The 11,298-nt window shown below is 60.8% G+C and overlaps 1 protein-coding gene across 1 annotated transcript; it reads right to left on the reverse strand.

Moving 5' to 3' along the window:
- Positions 1-1,559: 1,559 nt before the first annotated feature.
- Positions 1,560-11,296, reverse strand: KLHL21 (kelch-like family member 21; the record flags this gene model as incomplete). Its single annotated transcript, XM_005874366.2, has 4 exons — positions 1,560-3,621; positions 4,556-4,628; positions 8,410-8,815; positions 11,125-11,296. Coding segments are annotated over 4 exons (948 nt in total), but the record flags the coding sequence as incomplete, so codon positions are not given.
- Positions 11,297-11,298: the final 2 nt, after the last annotated feature.

Here is an 11,298-nt window from a genome sequence, read left to right on the forward strand (position 1 = left end):
GCTTGCTCGTTTCAGCCCGTCCAGCAGCCCGTCCAGCAGCCTGTCCCCAGGTGCCGCCAGGCTGCGCTTTCCCAGCCCCTAGAGGACCCTCTGCACCTGAGCCCAGCCCTTCCCACCTGGTCAGACCTCAGCAGAGGACACCCTGGTGGGGAATTTTGGGGCCAAGCCTGTGGCCCAGGACGCAGTCATCTGTCTCCCATCCCTCGTTCAGTTGGTTGTAGCATAGGAGCAGATCCCACAGGAACATGCTTCCCTGAGCCCTGGGGTCAGCCAGTCCCCGCCCCGCCACCGGCCTCACGGGTTCAAGACTCCCGCCCAGGGAGAGTGCAGCTGAGCATAATGGGCCTTAGGAGGCCGGCTCGTGGCTAAGCAAGTTCTGGACCCTGCTGGCCGCACACCACTGAGAGGAAAGGGCCCAAGGTGGGTTAGGTTGTCCAGGAGGCCTGGGCGCAGACAAGGCCAGCCGAGTGTGAGAGGTCCCCTGCTCCCGTGAAATAGGGACAGGAGCGGGTGCTGCTCGTCATGGTGCGGGAGGCATTATTAGTGCTGCCCTGGGGCAAGTTACTAACAGTTCATTCCGTCTTTTATGGAATCACTAACAGTACACGCTTCATAGATGGGATTAAGGGAGAGAGCCCTCGTTTTGCTATCACTGCTAGATAGCAACCCCCCAGACCTTCCCTGGGCTGGGGCTGCTCTCAGGACGGCTCACTCCGAGCCTGGCAGCTGGCGGCCACCAGCAAGAGCTCCGACAGGCCCAACCTGCAGCCTCTGCGTCCCAGCCCTGGAAGTCAGTGTCGCCTCCACCGCACACCCGCCCCGGGGCGGCGTCAGAGTCTGTGACCTCCAGGTGCCCGGGGGCAGTGCTGCTGTTTGGGAGGTGGTAGCGATGGTCATGACTCCGTGAGCCCGAGTCACGCGGAAGACCCTGCCTGGAGGGTTCCTGAAACGGCCCCACAGCATGCTAAGTCCTGGGGTTTGAGGAACCCACCTCACCATCTTTCACTCCTTGACCACTGAGGAGCTCAGGTAATGAGTTCAAGTCCAATGACTGACACCAGATTATGAGCTGCCTCGCAGCTGTCCAGCAGGCGTGTTAAAAAGGCAAACTACGGCCTCAAAACGCCCCTTCCGGGCGCAGGCACCGGCCTTTTCCTTGGGTTCAGAAGGGCTTGCGTTTCAGCAGAGTCGAGTGCTTCTGGGCCCCAGGAATCAGTCCTTCCCGGGCACCCCCACCCAGGCCCCGGTTCACCCACTGCAGAGAGGATCAGGCTGGACTGGGGGAGGGCGGGGGCGGGTGCCCACAGGCAGGCAGGGAGGCGACAGCAGCAGGCGGGGGGCCTGGACACCCGCCAGCTGAGTCCTCACACCTCATGGCCCTCTCCTCCACTTCACACCTTGTAGTCATTCAAGATGAGAGAGGGCCTGGAAAACTCTGCCCCTGGCCTTAGCATGAGCCCTGGCGTGGCTCACTCCGCCCCTTCCCCTTGCCCAGCACCGGACCGCCTCACACATGTGGCCTCCCAAGGTGCCAACAGAGTAAAGGCAACGACGCCAAGTGTATAGGAAACATTTTTATTTCAAAAAGTATTGAAGGCGCCCTAAAACGGCAACATTCTGGATGGGACATTCGCCTCCAGAACAGACAATAAATACGCACACCCACCCGCCCTCTGGGCTGGCCCTGGGTGCCGACGGGGGAGGGTGACTAGAGTCATAAATACAGAACAGTCAGGTCAGCATTCAATGCCATCCCCGAGCTCCCATAACTTAATGTGTCTTGGAGACTGATACAAGGGTGTGCACCCCACACAGTCCCACCCCGGCCCCAAGTCAGTGTACATTCATCTGCAAGTGGTGGGGGCTTCCCAGCCTGAACCCCGTGCTGGGGGGGCCCCAGGGCAGGGAGCACACGTCTGAAGGCTCGTTCTGATCCCCACACCCCTACATGCCCTCCCACCGTGCCTGACTCACAGTGGGGACGACCCATGGGATGGCAAGGGCTGGCTGTGAGCTGTGGCCGCCCAGCAGGTGTCTGGAACACGAGATCTAACCCACCGCGATGACCACACACAGCAGGGCCCAGCCAGCGGCCCTGGAGGCCACAGGCTTCCTTCCAGAACCGGTGCCACTGGCCAACGAAAGGGTCTGCAGTGGCATTTGTGAAGTGATGCTAACCCTTTCTTCCGGTGAGAACATACGGAAATGGCCGCTCAGCAAACATTTCAATTTATCGCATGAGAAAATGCAAATACCTTCCTCACTGGACAGGAGACCAACTCCAGCAGAGCTGCGCCGGGGGCCTGAGGGACAAGCCCACCCAATCCACGAAAATGCTCACACTCCCCAAGAAACGTGCCCTGAGCCCGGGGGCTCCGACCTCCTGGATCCCACCCCCAACCCCACCCTGCAGAGGCCTGTGGACAGATCACAAATCACTAGCCCTGGCTCCCACCGCCTCTTAAGGCCAAACTGCCTTTCAAACCTTGCAAGCAACCACGAAGCCACACTGCCTGGGGCTGCTTCCGAGGCAGGATTCCTGACCACAGGCGAGGGCACTGTCCGCCTGGCTGGGCTTTGAAGACCAGCTCCCAGCGCCTCCGGGAAGGAGCCCGCCCTTGCACCTGCAGGCTTCTACCCTCTTGCATTGGGTTGAACTTGGAGAGGCCTCCGAGCCAGGGCGGAGGGCAGAGGACCGACAACATGCCAGCTGGTGGGGTGGGTAGGCAGGGACACCAACATCAGGCTCAGCCCAGGCGCATGGAGACACACTCAGCAGGCCCCTCTGGGCTCCTCCCAGGCCACACCAGTCCCACCGCCCTGCGTCCCTGGGCCTGAGCTCAGCTGCTGGAGGCCCCTCCCTGTGGGGATGTTTCTGTGCGTGACCCCCTTCATCCGGGGAGAGGGGGAGACAGCCATCGCCCGCCTGATCCCCAGTGCGGCCTGCGGGAAGGCAGCCTCGGCCACTCTCACGCCCCCTCCACTCATGCCCCAGAGGCTCTCCTCCCCCGAGGTGGGTGCAAGGGGGTGACAGTGGGGAGGCGGGGGCGCAGGGGTGGTGGCCTGTGGGAGCCAGACACGCGTCGGTGAGGAGGCAGCTCTTCCTGGGCCCAGGGAGGGCCGTTCACAACTGGCGCTGGCGCCGCAGCTGTGACTCGGGTCTAGATGCAGAGGGTCCTGCCGTCGGACCCTGAGGCTTGCTCGGCAGCCCAAGAGCCGGGTTCCGCCTGGTGAGCCCCACCTGTCCTCAGGCACGAAGGAGGGGGTCGCCGCCCCCGAGGTGCTGGGTTACTGCATCGAGGCCCTCCCTGGGCCAGGCCGGGGCTAGTGCAGCTCCTGGGGGTGCTCCGGTGGCCGCCGGGGCTGGCCCACGTCCATGTCGCTGGTGCTACTGTCTAGCTCAAAGCCACGTCCACCCAAGGGCGTCTGGGGCATGAACTGGCGGAAGATGCTGACGCTGCCGTGCCAGAAGGTGGGCTCCGGGAGCCGCCCCACCACGCTCCAGGCCCGGGTCTCAGGGTCATAGGCTTCTACCACATCCGAGAGTTCAAACGTGTTGTCATACCCGCCCGAGACGTACAGCTTCCCTCCGAGGACGGCCAGGCTGCCTCCCACGTGCACCTGTGGGTCAAGGGCGACAGGTGAGTGGCGGCCAGTAGCCAGGGCCTGGCAGAGCCCCCGCAGTCCCTCTCCACGGAGAAGGCGCCTGGGACCCTCAGGAGGGGCGGCTGCGACACTTCAGGAAGTGACGCTGGGAGCCAGGACCGCCAGCACCCTTCCTGCACCCCACCTCGGAAAAGGGGCTCCCCGCCCAGGCCCTGCGGTGGTCAGGGGGCTGCGGAGGCGCCGAGTCTCCCTGGGAGCAGCACCGGCCTCTACGGCAGGTGCGACCGGTCTTCCCACCTCCAGACGGGGAACTGAGCCTCTGGGAGGACCCGAGACTAAGCTCCGAGCCACAAGGCTGGGCCATCATCTTCCTCGTGCTTGCTATGAGTATGTGTAGCTTACTTTGGGGAAAAACATAAAGTTAATTTCTTAAGGATAAAGATGTCAAGCTGTGATGTTGTAAACTGCGGCATGTGCCACGCAGAGGTACCCTGAGAGCAGGTGTGGAAATGTTAAGGAAGACAGAAAAGATGCAGGTGGGGTAGGTGGGTCTGGGACTAAGGAAATTGGCCCAAGTGGCCAAATGCCGCCGCTGCCTCTTGGCTCCATGACACTATCAGGCTCGGCACCTCACTCCTCAACGTGCAGAGAGAAGGGGAGACCCGATCAGGCAACAGCACCAGCACCGTGTGGGTGCCCTGCTCAGAGCACACAGCAGGCGCTCAGTAAGTACATTACCAAGGTCAGCCCCCAAAGACCTCGTCTGACCTTGTCCCCCCTCTGTTGTCAGCTTGCTCACTGACACCAGCCACACTGAGCTGAGACCTTGTTCTAGGAACCAGGCTCGCCCTGCCCCAGGGCCTTTGCACGTGTGATCTCTGGTGGACACTCCTCCCCAGTGTGCTCTGTGCCTCAGGGCGGCCTGTGCTTCCTCCGCAGGCACACTTACCTGATTCATAGATGGGATCTTGTCCCATTCGTTCTTCGTGGGGTTATACACATCCACCTCAGCGGAGTCGTCCCTGTGGAGGGGAGGAGGGGAGTGGGTGGGAGGGACTGCAGAGGAGGGTCCTCCAAGCCCCTCACCTTTGGGGACTTCTTTGGTGCCATCTGACAGCCCATTACCTGTAGAGAGCGCCTGGGAAGGCACATGGGCATTTCTTTAATTATTGGCAGCTGAAGCCAGTGGCCTTGGCAAAGCCACGTCCTGGAAACACGCTTTGCCAAAAGGCAGGAGTGTTGTCAGCTTGACCTTCAGCCCAGGTGCCAGGGGGAGGGTTTCATTATCTAAATCCAGCCAAGCACCCAAGAATGCACATAATCTCCTTTGTCTTGACCCGGGGTCCTCAAACTACGGCCCGCGGGCCACATGCAAATACAATATTGTATTTGTTCCCGTTTTGTTTTTTTACTTCAAAATAAGATATGTGCAGTGTGCATAGGAATTTGTTCATAGTTTTTTTTTTAAACTATAGTCCGGCCCTCCAACGGTCTGAGGGACAGTGAACTGGCCCCCTGTTTAAAAAGTTTGAGGACCCCTGGTCTTGACTTTTAGTAAAACTTCCTGTTTTTTGCTATATAAAATAAACACGCCGTATTGGCTCTGGGCCCCTGTCCCTGTCTCTCCATCAGAGGACAGTGGTCCCACCCAGCCCCAGCTTTTTCCTTCTACCTCTTTGTCTGTCTCTTTCTTTCATTTTCTCAATCCCCAGCAGACCCTACTCAGGAACCAGACCTATCTCTGGCCGCGGAGAAAAGAGACATATTTTTAATTACCTAGTTGGACTCTAGCCCTGATTTCAGGCCCCACCCCTACCTCTGGCCTGGGTTCCAAGGCCAGAAGCCAACCTTCCTCCCTAAATCCTCAGGTGCCTAACCCTTTCCCCAGCACCCAGCACCGAGCACCCAGCATGAACCCACTGCCCTCCCCTCGCTGCAGCCACACTGGCTTCAGAACTTGAACTTATCAGGGTTCTTCCCACCCGCCTCTTACTCGTCCTTCTGACTTGGACTTGGGCCACCTCTTCAGGACAGTCTTCCGTGGCCGACCACCCTATCGCGCACCCCCACTCGGCCCGGACCGATCCTCGATCACCGCCTCACCTCTGCTGTCAGCCCCTACCCCGCCCCGTTCACTGTGCGTCCTCAGCGCACAGCAGGGTAACCACGGCAACAGGAAGGAAGGTGCCCCCGAGCTACCCTTCCCCTTGGGGGGTCACCCTTATTAAAGGCTCCAAGGCACAGCCTTGAAAAGCAAAGACTCTTCCCAAAATAGTAGAATGACCGCAGACAAGGCGTCGGCAGGTGGGCCAGACAGTGAGTGCTTGAGGCCCTGCACTAGCAGCCACGGGCACCCGTAGAGGGGCTGGCTGGTCCCAATCCAGCTCACTCATGGATCCCAGAAGTCTGCCATTTCACACTTTTCACGTCAGAAAACGGTACTCTTGCCCGGCCAATGTGGCGCAGTGGCTGAGCACTGACCCAGGCACCAGTCAGGGCACATACCGGGGTTCGGGCTTGATCCCCATAGGGGGTGCGCAGGAGGCAGCCAACTGATGTCTATGTTTCTCTCTCCCTCTCCCCTCCTCTCTCTGAAATGAATAGAAACATATTTAAAAACAAACAAAATAGCTTTGATTCTCCCCCTCAAGCTACTTCAAAATGCAAAAGCCACTCCTACTTTGTGGCCCGTACATACCCTGGTAATTAATCCTGGAGCCAGCGGGCTGTCCGCCCCGAGCAGGAACGCACACCCTGCAGCCAGATGGGACCAGGCGGGACAGTGTTGCCAGCCCCTTCCTCTGCAGGGCCCCAGCCAAGGAGCCGCTTAAATGGGGACCAAGGTGGACACAGCTGGGGGGCGCGGCTACTGGGGGGGCCCTGCTCACAGCCAGGACAGGAGCAGGCATGGGATGCGCCCCAACACGGCAGCCGCCTCCCTGGGAAGACACCTTCAGGAGCTGTCCCATGGGTGGCGTTCCGAGCAGGAGGCATGTGGTCCATGGGGCACCAAAGGGCATGACAGGGTGGCTCTGCGACAAACGTTCAAGTGCATCAGACCAGGAGCTGCCTGCACTCAGGTGAGTCACGGCCGGACCCGAGGACAACCGGCTGCCTTTCCTGACCACTCACTCTCTCAGCTGGGCTGGGGCTGGGTGTCAGAGCTGCCCCCCCACTTAGGTAAACCCTTACAAAGGCTAACAATTCGGAGGCACCCACGTGGGGCGGTTGGGTAACGACAAGTGACTGAGACCAGGAGGAGAGCGCAGACCCGGCCTTGGGCACACCTTGCCCTGGGACCACGGCGCGGAGGACATTCTCAAAGGCACGCAGCCTGGAGAGCCTGCGAGGCTGGCACGCTGATAAGTTGTATTTATAGCCTCTCCACCCCTCGGAAGACACCCACCCCGACTTCGGGGAGGGAGAGCTGGGGGAGGGGTCAGATGGTGTCTGTAAGAGGACCCGGGGCTGGCGACATTCCAGGGCTTTCTCAGAGCCGCCCCCAGGCTCCTGCCCACAGAGATGCCTGGCCCCTCGGCCACGTGCAAGCAAGGCCACCTGCCTGAATGCCCACCTGCCTGAATGCGCTCACCGGAAAGCCCGGGGAGAGGGGAGTGGCAGCTCAGATGGTTCAAGGCTTGGGGGTGGGGAGAGCTTCTGAGGCTCCCAATTCAAAGCCCCAGCCCAAAGGGGGACAGAGGGGACACAGGGGCGTGCTATTCATACCGTCCTCTTCCCTCCTGGTCCATGTGTGCAGGATGGCTCCAGGCCAGGGAGGGGAGCAGCAGGGACACAGCACACAGAGGCTGTGCGCAATGGGCAGGGGGTGCTGGCCCCGGGATGCCCATTAGGCGGTGGCACGTGGCTGTGACTAGTCACCGAGACCTGCGGGTGCTGCCATGCTGCAGTGGCTCCACATGGGGACCTGGGCATTTTTGGTTCACACCTGGTGCGACCATGTAAGGCCTGTGGCAGTAAGTCCCCCACCCCTGCAGGCCTTTCGCCACCTGTGATAAGGAATGACGATGGGCCCCCTCCTCATGGAGGCCAACCATGCAAACGCCCGGCCCGGGAAGCAGGCGGCACAGCGCTCGGCAAGCCCAGGCCCCAGCCCCCAGCGTGCGCTCCCACTGTCGTCATCCCCACAGGCAGCAGCCTGCTCAGCACCAGCTCCCTCCCATCCAGAGCGGCTGCGGGACCTTGGACAACAGCATTCGTTAGGCCAGAGTCATGGGCCCTCCCGGTGCCAGGCCAGGGGAGGGGACAGACCCAGAACCAGCAGACGCGCACTGGACACGAAAGAGGGGGCGGGCAGTCCAGCCACCTGGCCGCTGGCACCTGGAGGCAGGCCCCCTCCTGCCTGAGTGGGGTGGACACTCTGCTCGGTGAGCAAAGGCTCGTTCTGTGAAGACCACACGTTCCCCAAAGTCTCGAGTGTCCACATAGCGTCCCCTGGTCTGTTTAAGATTCAGAACCCCTCTCAGACGGTCAGGGTCCTTCCAGCGAAGGCCGTGCGGGAACAGCTGGGGCCTTCGGGGCTCCCCCAGGTGGGAGTCCAGGCAAAGGGCTCCTTTCATTTAGCGCCTAGAAGGTCCCTGGAAGGACCTAGCCCCACCACACCCGGGACCCCTCCACTACGAAAACCTGAAAGCCCCAGAAGCTGCCGTCAGAACAGAGGCTGCGGGTCAGAAAGACCAGCCCTGGACCCCACCCCGGCCTCGTCCATGCGGCGAGAACAGGGACGACGCGCTTCGCACGGGGCCTGGTGAGATCGCGCCGTGGCCTTGGCCCCTGGGGACTCACCTGATGAAATACATGAGTCCGTTCAGAGTCACTGTCTTGGGGGCAAACGACCAGGGCGGAAGCTGGCCACAGGCCACCAGAGACCACAGGTCCGTGTCCGGGTCGTAGCACTGCATCACCATGGTCTCCTTGCCGGCCAGCGAGCCGATGGCGTAGAGCCGGCCGCGGCAGGCCGTGGTGGAGCAGTTGTCCATGGGGTAGGTCATGGGCTGCAGGGCCTCCCAGGAGTCGGTGGTGTGGTCGTAACGCTCCGTGCTGTCCGCGGCCACCACGTACAGCAGCCCGTCCAGCACAGAGGAGCTGTGGTACTCACGGGCCTTGAGCATGGGCGCCACCTCCGTCCACTCGTTCACGCTCGAGTTGTACCTCCACACGCAGTCGTACAGCCTGGAGCCATCGGACCCACCTGCCAGGACACGCACAGCAGAAGAGTCAGTCCCTGCCCGCTGGGGTGAGTCACCCACCTACGCCTTCCTGAACTCCCCAGAGGGCATCTCCAGGGGGAGGAATGAACCTCCCCGGCTTTGATGTAAACACACGCCCTCCTGCACTGTAAATGCCCAGGCCAGGGCTCCCTGCCGCGGCTAAAGCAATGCAGACGCTGACCACTGCTCACCGCCCCTGAGACGAGACGGCCAGGCTTCATGCCACAAAAACACCAAATCTCTGCGGGCCAAGCAAAGGCCCTGGGGCCACAATTCTAAGTAAACAACCTGGGGCTTCATGCCACAAAAACACCGCCAAATCTCTGCGGGCCAACCAAAGGCCCTGGGGCCACAATTCTAAGTAAACAACCTGGGTCTGGACCCCACGTACATGTCAAGCACCTCAACTGGACCAGGGCATCAGGTCTGAGCCGGTCCTCCTGGGGACACGGCACGGGAGTGGGATGCACAGGGGCTTGTTCACCAGAGTCCAGGCTGCCTGGCCACCCCCTAAGCAAGGCCGTGCAGAAACAGCGGAGAGAGAGGACATCCACTTCATGCCGCAGCAGGAGACCCAACACACAACGTAACGCCCGAGTGGACTTCCAGCTCCAGTTCCTGATTTAGGAAAAAGTCATCACGTTGTACAGACACAGGGCGGGGCAAAAGTGGGTTTACAGTTGTATCCACTTTCCAAATAACTAATAAATAACGATGAGAATAAACTTTCACACGCAGACAACTGTAAACCTACTTTTCCCCACCCGGTATACGCATACTCAGTTCTGTCTACATTTCAAAAAAGAACTGAAATAAAAAACATCAAAGCCCAACGGCGCTGACTGTAATCATGAAGTAAACAAGTCCACCCAGGACCCAGCCTGACCCCAGGGTGAAGGGACCCCAGGGCCCAGGGGCTGCGTTCCCTGCCCCCGAGGCTGGCGCCACAGGCAGAGCAGACAGGACATTCTATCCGGCCCGTGGCCCTGAGCTTTTTAAAGGGAGAAAACAAGTCGGATAAATGCGTCTGCGTGCAGCAGGCCTTCTTCCTTCTAAGGGAGAACTGTGTGCCTGAGGCAGCTGAGGCGCTTTCTCTCCCGTGAAATTCCCGACAGGCAGCTGCTCGGAATGACCGCCACCTGTCTACACCCAGAGGATTAGCTGCTCAGCTGGGACATGTAGGCAGGGTGTGCGGAGTTAGGCCAGTCTGACCACTTTGGGGAGGGAGTTCCCCCGCCAGGTGTGGGGTGGGGGGCACGGTTCCCAAACACAGGGCCAACCTCAGATTGCAAAGGGGCCGATTCTGGGAGATGGCAGCAGAGGCTGGACCCCGAGCTGCAGGTCAGGAAGCTGTGGCCACGGAGTGGAGTGTGTCCTTAGGCCGGGATGCCTCCCACTTGTCAGCTCAGAGCCCGGCAGGGACACAGCCCGTCTCAGAGCTGACTTTCTCCCGTGTGCCAGGCCCAGCCCACAGCCTCACCGAGGGATCCCAGGCCTCAGCGGGCGGAGTGCACACCCAGCCGGCTTCTTTCCTTATATAGCCCTCGCGGAGACCACCCCTCCTCACCCCGAGAAAGGAGGTAGCCTCCTGTTGGAGCCAAGATTTATCCTCAATAAAAAATTTGGGAGAAGCCCAATGTGGACCCGCCCAGCGTGACTCGGCAGTGTTTTGGGGTTTGAGCCAAGTAACTGGAAGAAAACCTCTTAGCATGTGACTGTGTTTACAGTCATCGGGCAGAGAGCAGCCTAAACACCATGTGACCCACAGCTCAGCCCAGGTGCAAGGCCAAGGGAGCCTAGTCAAGGGTGACCAAATGCGAGCCTCAGCGGCCTTGGAGGCTGGGCAGGGAGAAATCCCCAGGAGGGGGGAATGGATGTGTCACAGGGCGTCGGCCCCAGGCCTGTCGCTGGACTCCCTAGGGAGAAGAGAAAGCACCCATTGTGGGGGGTGAATGCCCCGGTATCTCCCAACCAAATGGGGGGAGTGGCACTTCCTGGGGAAAAGAGTGGGCTCCCCAGACAGGCCCCGCAGCGCGGGACAGAAACCCACAAACAGCCGTGTCCCGCTCACACAAGAGGCCCTTCTTCTAGGTCGAAAGTACCGGCTTAGAACAGAACCGTAGTCCAGCTCGAGGGGCAGGAGAAGTGACCGCTGGGCGCGGTCCCGGGCCCAGGTTCGGTGGGTTTCTCAATAAGGTAGACTTGCTCCCGCAGGGGCCCAGGAGGCCAACCCCGGAGACCCCTGCCGGGGGGTCGGCCGGCTCGGAATCCTCCCGACCAGCCCACTCACCCGTCACGTAGATGTCGTTGCCAAGCGCCACGATGCTGTAGCCCCCGCCCAGGTGGTCTGGGAACTCGGCCAGGTAGCGCCACTGGCCCGTCTGCGGGTTGTAGCAGTCGACGGTGACCAACTCGTCGCAGTCCTGGTCGCAGCCGCCCACGAGCACGAGGATCTCGGCGAGGC

This window comes from Myotis brandtii, unplaced genomic scaffold (assembly GCF_000412655.1).
Source record: "Myotis brandtii unplaced genomic scaffold, ASM41265v1 scaffold434, whole genome shotgun sequence".
NCBI classification, from domain to species: domain Eukaryota; kingdom Metazoa; phylum Chordata; class Mammalia; order Chiroptera; family Vespertilionidae; genus Myotis; species Myotis brandtii.